Source organism: Crinia signifera, chromosome 6 (genome assembly GCF_055691185.1).
Source record: "Crinia signifera chromosome 6, ASM5569118v1, whole genome shotgun sequence".
Taxonomy (NCBI): Eukaryota; Metazoa; Chordata; class Amphibia; order Anura; family Myobatrachidae; genus Crinia; species Crinia signifera.
The window spans coordinates 12137149-12158142 of NC_139222.1; the positions used below are offsets into that span (position 1 = coordinate 12137149).

General features: G+C 47.8%; 1 protein-coding gene across 1 annotated transcript in view; it reads right to left on the minus strand.

The window, feature by feature from the left end:
- The window catches only part of LOC146009513 (uncharacterized), a 63726-nt gene continuing 42732 nt past the window's right edge, over positions 1-20994 (minus strand). Inside the window, exons 9-13 of the mRNA XM_083149956.1 lie at positions 20842-20911; positions 19210-20289; positions 18500-18505; positions 4961-5123; positions 1-4876 (exon numbers count right to left, since the gene is read on the minus strand). Coding sequence (XP_083006082.1) covers positions 4483-4876; positions 4961-5123; positions 18500-18505; positions 19210-20289; positions 20842-20911 — 1713 coding nt within the window. The 3' untranslated portion in view covers positions 1-4482. The remainder of the gene's footprint in view (positions 4877-4960; positions 5124-18499; positions 18506-19209; positions 20290-20841; positions 20912-20994) is intronic.

Here is a 20994-nt window from a genome sequence, read left to right on the forward strand (position 1 = left end):
TATTTACAGATCTATTTTATTAGGGTTCGACACAAACATCAAAACAGAAAATAAAATATACAGTATGTATATCACTGTATGTACTAAGATAAAAAAGGCATATTCTATATACAATTAGCTGAGAAAGTTGGGAAGAAATCCCCATAAAAATGCATCCGTTACAGGTCTCCCCAATAATACAGATAAGTTATGAAGATATTTACTCATGTAATAAGAATTACCTTGATTGGCTCTCGTATAGAAGTATCCAACGGCAACAAAGTCACTGCTTAGTAATTGCAATGGGCCTGCTGATTCAGTGCGTCAGACCTGGAAGCCCTGGTGACATCATCGGTTCCAGTCTGGTCACATTAAGCAGATTTGCATTGCAAATTACACTCGCAATTCAAATTCGCCAGGCGATCGCAGTATAGGCGTTTGCGGACAACAGCGACTGGATCTGCATCAGGCACAATGTTCGGATTTGCTTCTGAACCCCTTTCACACCCACCAAAATATCTAATTAGGCATTTGTAAGTTTTCAATTAGCTTAATTGGGACTATAATTACATGCCATTTTTGAGGCGATAAAAAAAATGGCCTTAAAGTTCCCGAAAAAATCTACTATTTTAATTTATTTTAATATACCCCGCTCCACTCGCAGGCACAGTTATAGTCCACGTGGATGGTAAATTATAAAAAAGTTGAAGGAAAAAAAAATATGCCCAAAAAAATTCCAAAAACTTGTGTCGATCACAATTATGTTGACTTATGCATGTCAACAATTTGAGCCAGTTAATCTATTGACCTATTTACGTCAATCAAAACTTATTGCTTCTTATAATTAAAAAAAAAAAAACTTAAGTGGCCTCAAATTACCCCCAAATCACCGTTTTGAATTTTATTTCTATTTGCATTTTTTATTAAATTTCTTTGTGACTGAACAAAATTTGTAAGCCTATTTCTTGAAAAAGCTGCCAGTCTTCTATATGATTCTACTAAAAATGTTGTCACTTTTTTAGGGTATTGAAAGGTCTCCCCACTTTTTCATGCTATTTTCCCTGTATACTTTTTGGTCAAAATTTGCCGAATGATATATATATATATATATATATATATAAAACCATCATGCACAAGAAGGCCTGGGACCCCTCACCCCCTTATCCCTTCCAATTCAATAACTACCTTAGCCAGTGCTGTCAGATTAAATACATATCGGTACAAAGTATATGAAGTAGAAAGATCGAAAGGGGATATAGTGTAAGGGAGGAAGAAAGGAGGGTAAGAGGAAGATGGGAACAGGAGAGAGCAGAGGAGAAGAGGGCAACAAGAGGAGGAGAGGGGAGAAAGGAAGAGGAGGAGGAGAGGGAAAAAATGAGGAGGATGCGGAGAGGGGGGGGAATACAAGGAGGAGAGGAGAAAGAAGAGGAGAATGGGGAGAGAAAGAGTGAAAGGAGGAGAAGAGAAGAGGGAAAGAGGAGGTGGAGGATGAGAGGGAGGAGATGGGAGAGAAGAGAGGGGGGAGAGCGAGGAGAAGGGTTGAGAGGAGGGGGATAAATGGGGGAAGGGGGGGGGGGGGTAGAGAAGAGGATGAAGGGGGAAGGGAAAGACACAGAAAAATAATAAGTCAAAGGGGGCAATGTCTCCTGAATACCCTACAGTGCATTAGTACATAGTGGTTGCCAAAGGTAACAGGCAGTAGTCCTGGGCACCCATACTGAACAGGATCTCTAAGGCTAGAACACGCTAGGCACAATATACAGGTGAATTTGCTGGGAACCGACATGGCAGACCTCATCCCTCCCAGTATATAGGACCACTCCCCATCAGAGACAGAGTGTCGCTTAGCAACAATTTCCCTCTGGGATAAAGTGGTAGATAAAAAAACAAAAAACAATTTGGCCCAAATGCCCAGTGATAAAGTTAATAGAAAAAGACAAAATATAAAATCTATATAGTAATTCAGAGGTGTACGCATTACATAGAAACAAGCACATTACTAAAGCCATGTACACTCACATCTTCAGTGATTTAACAAACGTGTCACAGAAAGACATTGAGCGGGAAAAAACGTTATAATGTGGGAAACCACACAAACTAACACAACAAGAAGCACAATAGGACACGGTGAAATGCCATCAGTAATGAGATGTACAATTCGCGTCCGGGGTGGACAAACACTTTTACTTATAATAAGTAGTGAAATGATGGACCCAGCATGCACCTGGATCACCTCAGCAGCTCCGCTTGTTCCCGCCAAATCTCCACCCCACTCACTACCGGTCCCTCCCATCCTTACACCTCCCCGCCCCCTGTTCCTAGCCACTCCCATCACTGCGGTGCACATTACACCTAGGGGCATATTCAGTTGCAAGTATTAGACTTTTTTTTTTTCCCACGGTTTCAAAAATGTCAGCGGTTTTTGTTTTGGATTGATTTTGATTGGTCAATTAAATGCATTTTCCTGGCATGTCAGGAGCATGTGCAAAGTCTGGGAAAATAGGTCATTAAGGGGTGTGAACTATTAGATAGAGAGTCAATAGGTCGACAGGGTCAAAGAGGAAAAGCTCGACAGGAGTTTTTTCACATTATTTGGGTGTCATGTCAACATTTTGACCCTGTCAACCTACTGCATGTCAACCTTTTTGGGGTAGACCTATTGACTGTTTATCTAGACACTGTAGACCAGGGGTGGTTAAACTAGTCCTCAAAATCTACCGAAGGTCCACATTCCCCAGATCACCCATCTGGTGCACAGCTGCAGTCATTACTAACTGTCACATTCCCCAGATCACCCATCTGGTGCACAGCTGTAGTCATTACTAACTGTCACATTCCCCAGATCACCCATCTGGTGCACAGCTGCAGTCATTACTAACTGTCACATTTTCAAACCTGCTGCATCCATTCCTACTATAGATCCACAGGTTGCCTGAAATACATGAACTGTTGGTAGATGTTGAGGACAAGTCTGGCCACCCCTGCTGTAGATCAACCGGAAACAGTAATTAAGGTATACATGTCAGATTACAAATTAGGCAAAGGAAGTTTTTAATTAGCTCCCCCGGGAGAGGCACCTCTAACAGCAGAAGCTGCGAGAAGGTGTCCACGATCTGTAGCTGATTGGTCGCATTAACCAGATCACATAACGTACAACCTGACAAACGATGCAACCATGCCAGGCAAGTCGTTAACCTTTTGCAGTCCAAATTGTTTTGTTTTTTTTTGCAATTCAAACAGTCTCGTTTAAATGTTTACATAAATTGTAAACTTTTTTTTATTATTATTCAAAAATGGTCCACATTGAATGTTGAAGGATGTTACTGTTCTTATTTTAAAGTGGCTCGCCATTGGATCTTCTACTAGCGCTAGGGCTGTTGAGTCTGACTAATAATTGGACTTGAAAGGGTTAAAGTACAAAACGGTACTTGTTTCCTAGCAGGGCGCACAGTACGGATGTGATGTCCATATAAAGTGCACAGGAGTGCTTATACAATGAAATATCGCATACCATCTCTGTGCACCAAATGCGATGCAATGCAATATTTCATTGTACAAGCACCCATGCCACCATATGTGATGTGTGCTTACAATGACATGTGATGGGTGCTTACATTTGTAAGCACCTGCACCTATGCCATTGTTTAGCATCAACCCCAGTATCAACTCCCCCCCCCCTCAAAGCGGGATGCGGAATACATGTAAAGTAATCCGCGTCCGCTCACCACGCTTCGGGCTCGCCACACTATATAAGATCAACTCCACGCCGACGTGGATAGTGGGGGTATGAAAATGTCGGAGAACACGTTCCGCTGCGCTCGCTACGCTTCGGGGAGGCGTGGATAGTGGTGGTGTTTTAGGAACACATTCACACCTGACACAGTAATGACGACATGTGTTAAATACTAACTAATTTACTTAAATAGGAGCGGGAACGGGAAAATCGCATCGCAGCGCATGCTACTACTATACGTGATGCGATGCGATTTCACTACGTTTGCGTACGTAATAAATCTGGGCGCCCTGCTAGGAAACAAGTACCTACAAAACATTTTCTTTGGGGTAGTTCTTAACATCTATACTTATATGTAATATTTGGTTTTGGGGGCGGTACAGACTGATTGGCACAATTTTTTTTTCTATTTTTCACAGATTTTTGCATGAAAAATGACTGCTACCAATATTGCGGGTGAGCACATAATCGCGTAAATTGAAAAATGGTCACAGTAGCCGCAGCTATTTTTTTTTGCTCAAATTTTGCAGGTAACTGGATATGCCCCCTAATGTGCATGGCATGTGCAGAGGGTGTGAGGCAAGCATTTTAGGTGTGATGTACATGTTCCTTAGCCATGATGTTGTCGTCACATGATGATTTGTTTATATAAGGGTAGAATTTCATAATAACATAGATCAGTTTTGGGATTTCCCCCCAGATATAACAAGCTCCATTCAGCTTGTCCCCTGTGTGATCCAAGCGAGATGTTTTACAAAACTTGCAGGACACTACAAGGACTGCTTAGGAGTGTGAGTTCTCTGGTGGGCTACAAGAGTCCCTTTAGACCTAAAGCATTTCCCACACGCCGAGCATGAGAACGGCTGCTCGCCGGTGTGAATTCTCTGGTGTTCCACCAATCTCTCTTTCCGTGTAAAACATATCCCGCATTCGGAACAACAGAACGGCTTATCCCCCGTGTGAGTGATCCGGTGCTCGGAAAGCTTTGCTTTACGGGTGAAGCACTTTCCGCAGTCGGGGCATGAAAACGGCTTCTCACCCGAGTGCGTTCGCAGGTGCTCAGCCAGATTGGATTTATGAGTAAAACATTTCCCGCACTCGGAGCACAGGAAGGGTTTCTCGCCGGTGTGAATCCTCTGATGAGCAGAGAGCCTTATTTTCAGTCTGAAGCTCCTGCCGCACTTGTTACATCGGTACGGCTTCTCGCCCGTGTGGATCCTCTGGTGTCTAACGAGATACACGTTGTACTTATAACTCTTCCCGCAGTCGGAGCATATGTGCAGCTTCACACCTTCTGTGTGAGTCCTCTGGTGTCTAACCAGGTGCGACCTAAGGGTAAAACATTTCCCACACTCGGTACAGGAAAACGGCTTCTCGCCGGTGTGAAATCGCCGGTGTGTAGCGAGTTGCACTTTCCCGCTGCAACATTTCCCACATTCGGGACACGCAAACATTTTACGACCTGACGAATCCGTAATCTGTGTCACGCTCTCTGCTAGATCTGCGGAAAATCCCTCGTGGCTGGACGAGTTGTCCGATGGGATGTCGTCGCCAAGAACCACTGGATAGATATCGGACTCATCAAAATCCTCTTCTTGGGGGTCATCTTCCATTTTATAATGGTCATCTTCCATTTTATGATGGTCATCTTCCATTTTATGATCGGCGGCTAAAAGAGGACGCTGTTCCGGAGCTTTCCTATTCTTCAGTCTCTCTGCTGGGAATAAACGTGAGATTTAATACATAACTTTAAAGATGTTATTTAAAATAATGCCATGTATTTTATTTTTGTTACCTGTGGGGATCAGTGTAATTGTTTTTTTTTTCATATGCTGACTAATAGGCTTGTTTTTTTCCCTGTGGGTGCCAATGAGTTTTTTTTTCCCTGTGGAGGAGTCTGATGGTGTGCCATCGTGTTTGGTTTGCCGCAAGTTAAAAAAATCACTGTTCTAGTACAACAGAGACGAACCTTCTTGCTCCCTTAACTTACTCAAGGACCATAAATACAGACCTGAGTGTAGAGATACAACTATAAGGAAACATTACTGAGTAGTCACACCGACGGACCATGGCTTCAAAGCTTTGTCTAGCGTATGATTTAAGTCCATTCAAGTGAGTCAATCTCAGCTGGACCTCCTGGACATGGACCACCACAGTTTCAGGACCACTGAAGATTTGCATTTCGTAAGCACACAGAAACAGAAATGCTTGAGATTCTATGCAGTCATATGAAAAACAATAGCCAAAGGTGAAGGCTTTGTGTGGGTGGGAGAGTCAGGAGGGCTTGCAGTTTTGAATTAAGCCCCCCTTCAACTGTGTGTATGCACCATTCCTGGTCCTGCCATGGTAGAAGCAGCACAGTGGTCTATGGACTACTCCGAAGAGAGAACAAACACATACATCTTAGTGCATCAGCGGGAAGGGAAGGAGTCGAGTTTACATTCTTTATGTTGCTCGGCCTCTTAGTACTGAACAGAAAAACATCCCAATCTAGGGCCACCCAATGGCATGAGAGAGTTACAATCAATTAAAGTCTCATCTCACCTAGTGATGTGATTGGTCGGTGCTGCACGTATAGATCCTTGGGTTCTTCTACCTGTTCTCCCAGCTGGCTCTCCTACATGTAGACATAGATATTGAAACCCTGACATCATAAAGCAACCAGACACACACAATGAAAGCAACCTCCTCTGATGTTACTGTATATACTGTATAGTCACCTCTCTGGTCACATCCCCCGGTGTTAATGTATAACGCCCCATTCCCAGCAGTCACCTCTCCGGTCACATCTCCCGGTGTTACTGTATAACGTCCCATTCCCAGCAGTCACCTCTCTGGTCACATCCCCCGGTATTACTGTATAATGTCCCATTCCCAGCAGCCACCTCTCTGGTCACATCCCCCGGTGTTACTGTATAACGTCCCATTCCCAGCAGTCACCTCTCCGGTCACATCCCCCGGTGTTACTGTATAACGTCCCATTCCCAGCAGTCACCTCTCCTGTCACTGTATAATGCCCCATTCCTAGCAGTCACCTCTCCGGTCACATCCACCGGTGTTACTGTATAACGTCCCATTCCCAGCAGTCACCTCCCCGGTCACATCCCCCGGTGTTACTGTATAACATCCCATTCCCAGCAGTCACCTCTCCGGTCACATCCCCCGGTGTTACTGTATAACGTCCCATTCCCAGCAGTCACCTCTCCGGTCACATCCCCCGGTGTTACTGTATAACGTCCCATTCCTAGTAGTCACCTCTCCAGTCACATCCCCGGTGTTACTGTATAACGTCCCATTCCCAGCAGTCACCTCTCCTGTCACATCCCCCTGTGTAACTGTATAACGTCCCATTCCCAGCAGTCACCTCTCCGGTCACATCCCCCGGTGTTACTGTATAACGTCCCATTCCCAGCAGTCACCTCTCCTGTCACATCCCCCGGTGTTACTGTATAACGTCCCATTCCCAGCAGTCACCTCTCCGGTCACATCCCCCGGTGTTACTGTATAACGTCCCATTCCCAGCAGTCACCTCTCCTGTCACATCCCCCGGTGTTACTGTATAACATCCCATTCCCAGCAGTCACCTCTCCGGTCACATCCCCCGGTGTTACTGTATAATGTCCCATTCCCAGCAGTCACCTCTCCGGTCACATCCCCGGTGCTACTGTATAACGTCCCATTCCCAGCAGTCACCTCTCCTGTCACATCCCACCGATGTTACTGTATAACGTCCCATTCCCAGCAGTCACCTCTCCGGTCACATCCCCAGTGTTACTGTATAACGTCCCATTCCCAGCAGTCACCTCTCCGGTCACATCCCCAGTGTTACTGTATAACGTCCCATTCCCAGCAGTCACCTCTCTGGTCACATCCCCGGTGTTACTGTATAACGTCCCATTCCCAGCAGTCACCTCTCCGGTCACATCCCCGGTGCTACTGTATAACGTCCCATTCCCAGCAGTCACCTCTCCTGTCACATCCCCCGGTGTTACCGTATAACGTCCCATTCCCAGCAGTCACCTCTCCGGTCACATTCCCCGGTGTTACCGTATAACGTCCCATTCCCAGCAGTCACCTCTCCGGTCACATTCCCCGGTGTTACCGTATAACGTCCCATTACCAGCAGTCACCTCTCCGGTCACATTCCCCGGTGTTACCGTATAACGTCCCATTACCAGCAGTCACCTCTCTGGTCACATCCCCGGTGTTACTGTATAACGTCCCATTCCCAGCAGTCACCTCTCTGGTCACATCCCCGGTGTTACTGTATAACGTCCCATTCCCAGCAGTCACCTCTCTGGTCACATCCCCGGTGTTACTGTATAACGTCCCATTCCCAGCAGTAACCTCTCCGGTCACATCCCCCGGTGTTACTGTATAACGTTCCATTCCCAGCACTCACCTCTTCAGTCAGCAACTGAATGATCTTGTGTGTGAGATGCAGGATCTTCTGGTCATTGTTTTTCTCATGGATCAATGAGAGAGGTGGAGGCACAATGATGGAGGTCTGGGTCCTGGTCAAAATTCCTGGCACACATTGATTGCTGCTGGATGTTTCAGTCTTACCGGTCGTGTTCTTTACTACCGTGTAATCCTGTGTATTGAGAGAGACAAATAAATATCACTAAATACATACCAAGATTTCCTCACCAAGCTAAATGCCTGCTTAACTAATATAGATAAGAACAACGTCACGGTGATGCTCCCAGACCCCCTCACCGCCCCCCCCAGTCAGGTCCCTGTGTCAGTAATAGAGATAAGAGTGATGTCACTGTGACGCTCCCAGACCCCCTCACCTCCCCAGTCAGCTCCCTGTGTCAGTAATAGAGATAAGAGTGATGTCACTGTGACGCTCCCAGACCCCCTCACCTCCCCAGTCAGGTCCCCGTGTTAGTAATAGAGATAAGAGTGATGTCACTGTGACCTCACCTCCCCCGTCAGGTCCGTGTGTCAGTGATAGAGATAAGAGTGACGTCACTGACGCCCCCAGACCCCCTCACCTCCCCAGTCAGGTCCCTGTGTCAGTAATAGAGATAAGAGTGATGTCACTGTGACGCTCCCAGACCCCCTCACCTCCCCAGTCAGCTCCCTGTGTCAGTAATAGAGATAAGAGTGATGTCACTGTGACGCTCCCAGACCCCCTCACCTCCCCAGTCAGGTCCCCGTGTTAGTAATAGAGATAAGAGTGATGTCACTGTGACGCTCCCAGACCCCCTCACCTCCCCAGTCAGGTCCCCGTGTTAGTAATAGAGATAAGAGTGATGTCACTGTGACCTCACCTCCCCCGTCAGCAGGTAGATGATCTCCAGGGTGATATTTAAAATCCTCTCATTCATCATATTTCTATTTTTCTCCATTCTCAGGTAAGTGGATTTTCAGGAGACCGATTAAGAGGAGATGTCAGCAGCGTAAACCCCGTGATGCAGTAACATTAATGTAAAGAAGATGAAAAATATTCTAAAGATAAAAGAACATACTGAGAAAAATGAATACATATTGAAAACTGGTGAATACAACTTAATTTAAAATAAAAAAAAAAAGGCAAAAACGATTGAAGCCAATAAAACAGTTTAGAAAAATGTGTACAATACAGAGAGCATCCCAGTAATCACAATACAAAAATCTACTAAATGACTGCCATACAGTAGAGGGAGGACTCCAACTGTTAAGGTTTCGGGTGTGAACCCAACAGCCCTGACCGCTGTTTAGGATGGCCACGGCGAGTGCTACGCTAACTCTATTGGTCTGCCCTGAACTATGACCAGTACCTGTCGATAATAAGACTTCACCTATAGTCACGTATGGAGGGGCAAATTAAGTCGCCCCAACTCCGGTGCAACCAGGTCTTATGGTGGACAAGGTACTGGCGATTTCTCAGAGAAGACAGCAGATGGCACAAGCTAACGGCTCCTGAGCCAAAACCAGGGGGAATAACAGTAAGTTGGCGACCACATTGAAGCCACATGCGACCGTGTCGCAAATATAAGGGAGCAAGGAAACAAATAGAAACACCACACAAAGCACTGCAAACCAAACTAAGACATGACAAAGACAAACTACAAGAAAGAACCCCGGTGGGGTAAATGGAACCCTGCAGCATGCACCGGGAATCCCAGGCCCAGGGTTATGCAACCATGGCCAGTGTAAGAAAAGCACTGCCCAGAAAGCATGAAATGACGAGAGCAAAAGATGATACCTGGGCCCCAAGAAGGAGCACTTACGGAACCCGAACCGGACAAAGGTGGACCGCAGGAGTCCCCAGAAGGAATGGCCCGACAACCAGAAACAGCAGGATATTTAGTGTCTCCCGCAGCCTAGACAACTACCCAGCGGAAGCAGTCACCCGTCCGGGTGCCGCCGGGCGGAAGTGCCTCCGCGTCCCTGGTTGCCGAGCGACCGGTACCAGGGATGTGACCCCTGCCTGAGCAGGAAGCTGCTACAGCGTCTCTGGTTGCCGAGCAACCAGCATCAGAGACGCGATGCAGGCTGACAGGAGCTCAAAAGCACCCGGTTAGCCTGCCCAGAGAGAGCTGCCACTGCCTGAGGCTAACACCAACAACCACCATACAGTACAGACCATCAAAATTACTTCCATACAATGAAGAGAGCATCCCAGGTACTGCCCCCTAGTACAAAGAACATCCCAGCAAGAGCCACACAATACAGAGAGCATACCAGTGATGCTACAGATATGTCCTCTTGCATCAGAGCCCTTTTTACACAAATGTAGACTCAGTCCTACACACACACACACACATACATTTTGCATATTAAATTGTTCAGTATAAATAGCACTGAAGCTCGTTAGCTTCCAGGTGTTTTATTTATGCAAATAAGATGCATATTTTGGGCAACGCACGAGACCTGGCATGTCAACAGGGGCTACTTAGAGCAACAGTAAGAAAGGATTCATCTGTATATAATACTTGCTGTATAATAGGACATCTCAGTGACCACCCTACAATAGAGAGCATCCCAGTGCCGAACATACAGTACAGAGAGCTTCTCAGTGACTGCCAAATAATACACACAGCGTTCAGTGGCCAAAACGCAATACAAAGAGCATCAAAGTGACTCAAACAAGTGAATGACAACACTACATACTACCGATTATTAATATAATAAGATGACTCCCATATAAAGAACTCCAATCTTAGTAAATGTACCTCAGAGTGTTCAGTCTAGCAACCTGCATCTTTCAAAACCTGTGCAGTTCCTCTTACCCACCTGTGGTGTCGCTGTCTGCTGTGGTGCTTGAAGCACATGTCTGGTCTGCATATCAGTGCTGAAATACAGACCACACTGTGCAAGAAGCACCACAGCTTGTTAGGATTGATTTTTTCCTGGGAGTAAAACAAAAATCATGAAAATTGTTCACTTTTATTTTATTTTAAATGAGTAAGATAAGTAAGCAGCCATTTTACAATGGTTCAATATCGTCTCATGAACAAATCCACACGTATGTTAATACAATTATACTGAATCAGGTTTAAACCGATATTAATTATATCATGCGGTAATAAAAATGAAGGCTTTTGGCAAATATTAGCCAATAAATTGTTGAGTCAGGGACGTCACTAGCAGTGTAAACGGTGTGGGCTGACCACCGAAGACAACGGATAACACTATCACTGTGGCTGATATCCCGCACTTCCTGTGTGAACGCTTACAAAGATATAACCCCAGAGATTTATGCTTTTGATATGTCAATCTTAGAACACGGCTAGTATTTCTCTTTTAATCTTCCTTTTATAAAGAGTCTTATGTGTATTAATGCATGGGCTGGTGTAATGCAGAATGACAGGGGCAGGTACAGGGCTGGTGTACTGCAGAATGACAGGGGCAGGTACAGTGCTGGTGTAATGCAGGACAGGGGCAGGTACAGTGCTGGTGTAATGCAGAATGACAGGGGCAGGTACAGTTCTGGTGTAATGCAGGACAGAGGCAGGTACAGTGCTGGTGTAATGCAGAATGACAGGGGCAGGTGCAGTGCTGGTGTAATGCAGGACAGAGGCAGGTACAGTTCTGGTGTAATTCAGGACTGGGGCAGGTATAATGCAGATTGACAGGGGCAGGTACAGTGCTGGTGTAATGCAGGACAGGGGCAGGTACAGGGCTGGTGTAATGCAGGACAGGGGCAGGTACAGGGCTGGTGTAATGCAGGACAGGGGCAGGTGCAGTGCTGGTGTATCGCAGGACAGGGGCAGGTACAGTGCTGGTGTAATGCAGGACAAGGGCAGGTGCAGTGCTGGTGTAATGCTGGACAAGGGCAGGTGCAGTGCTGGTGTAATGCAGGACAAGGGCAGGTGCAGTGCTGGTGTAATGCAGGACAAGGGCAGGTGCAGTGCTGGTGTAATGCAGGACAGGGGCAGGTGCATTGCTGGTGTAATGCAGGACAGGGGCAGGTGCAGTGCTGGTGTAATGCAGGACAGGGGCAGGTGCAGTGCTGGTGTAATGCAGGACAGGGGCAGGTGCAGTGCTGGTGTAATGCAGGACAGGGGCAGGTATAGTGCTGGTGTAATGCAGGACAGGGGCAGGTACAGGGCTGGTGTAATGCAGGACAGGGGCAGGTACAGGGCTGGTGTGATGGAACCCAGGCCGCACACACAGGCCTGTCAGCACCCCAGGCCGTCACCCCACACATACCATCCCCACCCTCCCACCTCCGCATACAGTGGCACCGCACAATATGGTGGGCCAGAGCCCCGCACACATACACAGGACATAACACATACTGACCAGCAGCTTCTCCTCTCTTTAATCCACCAAGTGTCCCGGATGTAGAGTCGCGCAGGCGCAGTTCTGGAGACGTGCTGCAGAGGGCGGTCTCCCGGGCGCAGCGGTGGCCATTTTCTCGTGGTCACCAGCATCCGACGTAGGGACATACATGTAACTAAACTTTCCCGAGCTGTATGCGGGCAACGCCAATGCAGGTCAGTGACAGGGTAACAATAGTGGCTCTTGTGCTTACCTTCATACTGACTGATGCAGGGCGGCGGCCATATTGCCGTGGTCTACAGCAGAGCTGCCTTTAGCCCTGTCACTGACATATAATAGATAGAGGAGTTACTATGTGCTGTGCTGGGAGAGTTCTGGGATAAATGATAGACAATGTCTAGGTTGACAGTTATCAGGTCGACACCTGAAAATGGTGGACATACTCTAGGTAGAAGCTGATAAGGTCGACACGGGAAAAGGTTGACATGAGTTTTTCTGAGGCTTTATTGTGTCTTTGTAGACATGGCCACCGTATCGGTGTACTGCAGAGCTTGCCAAGCTTTGGGCACTATTAGATTTCACGCCCTAATGGATAGTAGGGTATGAATTACCGTATGTCGGCACAGGCTGGCTCAACAAAAAAAGTGAAAAACTCACTTTGACCTTTTGACTGTCGACCTAATGTGTCGCTCTTCTGACACTATCGACCTTAACCATTACGACTGCTGAGTACTGCGTTCACAGCTATGTACAGAGGCCGGGAAGTGCGGGAGGGTGTGCAATTAGTGGGGTGCCAGCCGGAGTGATGCTTATGTCAGCAATACTTTATTACTAGTAGTCACCTTCCCATTTCCAGCTGCTCTTCTGGAACTATGCTGAAATCCATACCCCCCCCCCGCATGCACCCATACATCTCCCGCATGCACCCAGACAGTAGGCGGCCCTAATCACACTGACTGATTGGAGGAGAACGCCAGCCCTCCACCAGTCAGGATTCATTGATTAGTTGCAGACTGGGAGGCAGGTAGACAATGCTGCCTGGCCAATCAGTGTCATTCCTAATCAGAGCAGTTGGACAATAACCTCTACCTCAGTGTCTTGCCTACCCTCTCGGAATGGCCGGAAGCCTCCCGGAAATTGGGTCCACCTCCCGGGCCCCGGGAAGGTGGGCAAGTCTCCCGCTTTGTGGTAATAATAGCCCCCGCTCCCCCCATGCCTGCTGGTTTCATTACCGGGAATCACGGGGGAAAATGATACGAACGCAGCATTTAAGCCACACACCCTCTCCGCGGCTCCGTGAATCATGGTGTTTTCCTGCATGGGGGGCAGGGCCAAGTAATGTCAGCCTTGCTCCCGCCCCCTGACGTGTTGCCTCTCTGGGCTTCTCCCGGAGAGGTGAATTTGAAAGATGGCAATAAGAATTCCTCTGCTCAAAGGGCCCTAGAATAAAGGGCCCTAGAATAAAGGGCCCTAGAATAAAGGGCCCTAGAATAAAGGGCCCTAGAATAAAGGGCCCCTGGGCAGCTGCCCAGTGAGCCCATGCGATTTGGCCACTTCCCACCAGATTTCATCCCAATTCTTATCCTGGTACGCCTAACAAAATTGCTGCCTCTGCATATACAGTCAGGGGTTAATATATATAGGTGTCAATCCTATTTAGGGGTCACTTTTTTTCTGTGCGATGTACTCGCAGGTGTCACTTTTCAGAGGCCGAGATTTGCACAAAATTGCACCATAGATCCTCAAAGTCCCCCAACAGTTCACATTGTCCAGCAGATGCACAGGTGTACTCATTACTCACTGACACATGTCCCAGGTCACCCGCAGTTGTACAGGTGTACTCATTACTCACTGACACATTTCCCAGGTCACCCAGCAGATGCACAGGTGTACTCATTACTCACTGACACATGTCCCAGGTCACCCGCAGTTGTACAGGTGTACTCATTACTCACTGACACATTTCCCAGGTCACCCAGCAGGTGCACAGGTGTACTCATTACTCACTGACACATTTCCCAGGTCACCCAGAAGGTGCACAGGTGTACTCATTACTCACTGACACATGTCCCAGGTCACCCGCAGGTGTACAGGTGTACTCATTACTCACTGACACATTCCCCAGGTCACCTGGCAGCTGCACATGTGTACTCATTACTCACTGACACATTTCCCAGGTCACCTGGCAGCTGAACATGTGTACTCATTACTCACTGACACATTTCCCAGGTCACCCTGGAGGTGCAAAGGTGTACTCATTACTCACTGACACATTTCCCAGGTCACCCGGCAGGTGCACAGGTGTACTCATTACTCACTGACACATTTCCCAGGTCACCCAGCAGGAGCACAGGTGCACTCATTACTCACTGACACATCCCAGGTCACCCTGGAGGTGCACAGGTGTACTCATTACGCACTGACACATTTCCCAGGTCACCCAGCAGGAGCACAGGTGCACTCATTACTCACTGACACATTTACCAGGTCACACAGCAGGTGCACAGGTGTACTCATTACTCACTGACATTTCCCAGGTCACACAGCAGGTGCACAGGTGCACTCACTGACACATTTACCAGGTCACCCAGTAGGTGCACAGGTGTACTCATTACTAACTGACACATTTCCAAGGTAACCCGGCAGGTGCACAGGTGTACTCATTACTCACTGACACATTTAACAGGTCACACAGCAGGTGCACAGGTGTACTCATTACTCACTGACATTTCCCAGGTCACACAGCAGGTGCACAGGTGTACTCATTACTCACTGACACATTTCCCAGGTCACCCGGCAGGTGCACAGGTGTACTCATTACTCACTGACACATTTCCCAGGTCACCCAGCAGGTGCACAGGTGTACTCATTACTCACTGACACATTTCCCAGGTCACCCAGCAGGTGCACAGGTGTACTCATTACTCACTGACACATCCCAGGTCACCCTGGAGGTGCACAGGTGCAGTCATTACTCACTGACACATTTCCCAGGTCACCCAGCAGGAGCACAGGTACACTCATTACTCACTGACACATTTCCCAGGTCACCCAGCAGGTGCACAGGTGTACTCATTACTCACTAACACATTTCCCAGGTCACCCGGCAGGTGCACTCATTACTCACTGACACATTTCCCAGGTCACCCAGCAGGAGCACAGGTGCACTCATTACTCACTGACACATTTCCCAGGTCACCCGGCAGCTGCACATGTGTACTCATTACTCACTGACACATCCCAGGTCACCCAGCAGGGGCACAGGTACACTCATTACTCACTGACACATCCCAGGTCACCCAGCAGGTGTACAGGTGTACTCATTACTCACTGACACATGTCCCAGGTCACCCGCAGGTGCACAGGTGTACTCATTACTCACTGACACATTCCCCAGGTCACCCAGTAGGTGCACAGGTGTACTCATTACTCACTGACACATTTCCCAGGTCACCCGTCAGGTACACAGGTGCAGTCATTACTCACTGACACATTTCCCAGGTCACCCGGCAGATGCACTCATTACTCACTGACACATCCCAGGTCACCCAGCAGGTGCATGTGTGTACTCATTACTCAATGACACATTCCCCAGGTCACCCAGTAGGTGCACAGGTGTACTCATTACTCACTGACACATTTCCCAGGTCACCCGGCAGATGCATGTGTGTACTCATTACTCACTGACACATTTCCCAGGTCACCCGGCAGATGCACTCATTACTCACTGACACATCCCAGGTCACCCGGCAGGAGCACAGGTGTACTCATTACTCACTGACACATTTCCCAGGTCACCCGGCATATGCATGTGTGTACTCATTACTCACTGACACATTCCCCAGGTCACCCGGCAGATGCACTCATTACTCACTGACACGTTTCCCAGGTCACCCGGCAGGTGCACAGGTGTACTCATTACGCACTGACACATTTCCCAGGTCACCCAGCAGGTGCACAGGTGTACTCATTACTCACTGACACATTTCCCAGGTCACCTGGCAGGTGCACTCATTACTCACTGACACATCCCAGGTCACCCAGCAGGTGCATGTGTGTACTCATTACTCACTGACACATTCCCCAGGTCACCCAGTAGGTGCACAGGTGTACTCATTACTCACTGACACATTTCCCAGGTCACACGGCAGATGCATGTGTGTACTCATTACTCACTGACACATTTCCCAGGTCACCCGGCAGATGCACTCATTACTCACTGACACATCCCAGGTCACCCGGCAGGAGCACAGGTGTACTCATTACTCACTGACACATTTCCCAGGTCACCCGGCATATGCATGTGTGTACTCATTACTCACTGACACATTTCCCAGGTCACCCGGCAGATGCACTCATTACTCACTGACACGTTTCCCAGGTCACCCGGCAGGTGCACAGGTGTACTCATTACGCACTGACACATTTCCCAGGTCACCCAGCAGGTGCACAGGTGTACTCATTACTCACTGACACATTTCCCAGGTCACCCGGCAGATGCACTCATTACTCACTGACACATCCCAGGTCACCCAGCAGGTGCACAGGTGTACTCATTACTCACTGACACATTCCCCAGGTCACCCAGTAGGTGCACAGGTGTACTCATTACTCACTGACACATTTCCCAGGTCACCCGGCATATACATGTGTGTACTCATTACTCACTGACACATTTCCCAGGTCACCCGGCAGATGCACTCATTACTCACTGACACATCCCAGGTCACCCGGCAGGAGCACAGGTGTACTCATTACTCACTGACACATTTCCCAGGTCACCCGGCAGATGCACTCATTACTCACTGACACGTTTCCCAGGTCACCCGGCAGGTGCACAGGTGTACTCATTACGCACTGACACATTTCCCAGGTCACCCAGCAGGTGCACAGGTGTACTCATTACTCACTGACACATTTCCCAGGTCACCTGGCAGGTGCACAGGTGTATCATTACATGCACTGTGTGGAGGGTCTACTTTCTGCATCTACAACAATATACGCTGGACGAGCTGTGCAGATCATAGAAACTATTGTACATAATAATATTTTTTCCGGTCTCCTAGTGTTGTCCAACTCGTCCTCACCTTAAGATCCTCATAGTGATAAAGAATGCCGTCTATAAGCCCTCACAGAGATTTTTTTGGTCGGTTATGAGCAGACAAAGCCATTCTTGTTGTAGTGTAATACTTTTTTTTTATAATATGTAAACATTCTTCCACAAGAAAAAAGTATAACAAAAAAATTGCATAACACTGTATATAAAAGATATAATACAGCCATATTTATGTAAAGGGTCCTACACACGGGGAGATATGCTGAGCGTTCTGCGCGATGCTGGATTTCTCACAACACCCAGCACACAGCAATAAGTCAGCTCCACCATGATATTGCCCATAGAAGCTTTCTTCCTAAACATTCTAACGTTCAACCAATCACTGACGAGACAGTCAGAGCAGACAGATGGCTAACGCATGGCGTGCAACGATCCAGCGGGATTCTTTTCTGGAAGTCTTGAGGGGAAAGGCATCAAGCCTCAGAGACTCATAATGTGGGGAAGTTCCAGTTTCTATCAACCTACAGTATAGTACAAAAAATAAATAAATAGGAATAAAAGTTTACCGGGCCCCGAGCATGCGTTCCTCATATGGGGAGCCCCAGTAACACGTAGTATAAATAAGTATCTGCTACTTTCCAGTGACCTGTTGTGCGATATTTCCATGGTGAGTATCTGTACTCAGGGACATATATATAGAACTGTGAATGGGGAGTGGCTCCTGTATTATACAAGTAGGACTTTTGCCTATTGTACGGCTCTGAACCCAATGTCATGAAAGAGTCAAAGTTCAAAAACTTCCCCACCAATAAAAACCCAATCAAGCACCTTAATATTAGATCATCATAAAAGCAGCGACTTCATTGATAAAAACTGCCAATCAGATTGGAAGGATGTCATTGCATGGTGACAAAGGGGCGTGTCAGTAGGTGCCCAATTTATCCAATCGGTACGTGCATTCGAACGCCATAAATAACCATGAGTATTGCTCCTCCCCATGCTTTATAGACCACCTTTATCTGGAAGACCCACCATCGTGGCATGCTACATAGGCCGGTCACCCCAGATCAGCCGAGCGGACCTCCGCAATACGACCGGCTGGCTTGGCTACATTGGTTGCTGGTTCGATTGCTCATCACAGAAAAGTCTGGCGAAATCACGGAGATCTCTGAGAGTGTAGCACGACATTGGACTTCGTGCCTGATTCTGGTGGTGGACGCAGTGGCGTTGAATGCAAGCGACCAGCGCATGTTTTCAATTTTTGCACACCCTCAAGTCTCGCATCCCGATGGTAGCCAATCAAAGACACTGTTCCCAATTCAATCATTAGTGAATGATGCTTTTTGGACAGAGAAGAGTAAGGGAATGGCAGTGCCCAAATCTTGCAATGTAACTGCAGCCCTGATTGGCCGGCTGTGACCGTTTGGAAGAGAAAACAGAGTTTATAATAGCCAGATGCGGCCTGGGTCCACCTCTGAATCGTGACACTTAATGTGCAGCCAATCCTTAGACCTAGTCACTCCTTTCTGAAATTTCTTGGACGTTAATTGTGGTTAAAAAATAAATAAATAATAATTTGACCAAGGACCTCAGTCCTCACTCTCAAGAGTGTTTCGATGTTCTGTTAGTTCGGACATAACATTTAATGTCACCCCGTCATCCGCGGAGACGTACGGCTTTTGCCTGGTGTGTGTTCTCTGATGCTTGGCCAATCCTGACTTACAGGCGAAGCACTTCCCACACTCCGAGCAGGGAAACGGCCTCTCTCCCGTGTGCACTCGCATGTGCTTAACGAGGTCCGAGCTGCTGACGAAACTTTTCTCACACTGCGAGCAAGGAAATGGCTTCTCGCCGGTGTGGATCCGCCGGTGCCTCGCCAGGCTGGAGCCCGTGTTGAAGCATGCCCCGCAGAAGTAACAGGAATACGGCTTCAGCCCCGTGTGTATCCGCCGGTGTATGGCCAGGTCCGACTTGCTCCCGAAACATTTCTCGCACTCGGGGCAGGAAAAGAGCTTCTCCCCCGTGTGAGTGATCTGATGCCGTATTAAGACGGAGCTGGTGGTGAAGCTCTTGCCGCAGATGGAACAGGTGAAAGGTTTCTCCCCGGTGTGGGTTCGCTTGTGGAAAATTAGCTGAGATTTGTAGGGAAAACATTTCCCGCACTCGGAGCAAATCAAGATCTTCCCTTTGTGCGTCTTCTGGTGCTTGAGCAGATCGATGTTGTTGTTGAAGCTTTCCTCGCACTCGGTGCAGCTGAAGATCAGCTCCGCCCTCGCGCCGGTCGGTGAGGCGCCTAAAAATTCTCCCGGTGACCTCGCATAATTAGCGCAGTGTGTGAGGCTCCCTTCATAGGACACTGGTTCCTGCTTAACGTAAATAGCACCAAGATCTGTCGCCACATAAGCGTCAGTGTCGCCGACGTTTTCTTCTTCACCCGAGTCCGATTCTCCGATATCGGGAACAGGCGTAATCTGCGTCTCACTGAGAGAGACCAATTCCTCCGTAAGCGGATCAGACGTAGTTTGTGCATCTGTACGGGGTTTGGTGTCTGTGAAGTTTCCGTCTTGCCGCAACCGGGATTCCTCTTTCCCGTGAGCTGAGGTAAACGGTGTGCATTCCGCACCGCTGTGCGCCAGGCCTCCGTCCTCTGTGACAACTCTCACAGAAATGGTCATGTCTTCCTCACACTCCGCGGGAAGCTTGGACCTCTTGTTTCTGAGCGCACCGGTCTCTTCTGTGAGGTAACCGCAGGAAATAGTAGAGGCCTGGGTTTTCCCTTGTGGGCTTCTGGCCTTGGGTAAATCTGTCGGAAATAAAGACATAATAATTAGACTTCATTAGTAAAATCTAGTGACAGGTCACCCATAAACTAAATTACAGGATAAGTCCATGATCGCTCACAAACTAAACAGCAATTCTGCACTAAAGGCCTCACTCAGCGCTGTTCGCTAAACTGACTTTTATCTCTGCCGCAGATTGCCGGAAAGTGGCGGCTGACATCATGTGACATCAACCCGCCTGCGTTCCCAAGGGAATAACCAGCGTTCCCAAGTCAAATGCCCACATTCTAAACAAGTTAGGCTACGGCAGTGTGGGATGAGGCGTTTTTGGCACTCCCACAACCCAAAAATATACTGGTAGGTTAATTGGTACATACAGAAAAAATAAACCCTCACGTGAATATTTATGAGAATACATGTGGTAGGGAACAGAGATTGTCAGCTCCACTGGGGCAGGGACTGATGTGAGGGGACAAATATTCTCTGTACAGCGCTGAGGAAGATGTGTGCGCTGTATAAGAAACTGGTAATAACCACCTTGATATAATGCATGACATAACTATATGGGATCTTACCAAGAGGCCTCTGGGGTTGGGGACTCTCAACAGCATTTGTGTACAGATCCTGCATTCCTTCTAAAGATGTCTATGAATTTAAAAAAAAAAAATTAAAAGATTTTGAGGAATCTGCCACACACACACAATCACACAGACTGCATAACGTCTCCT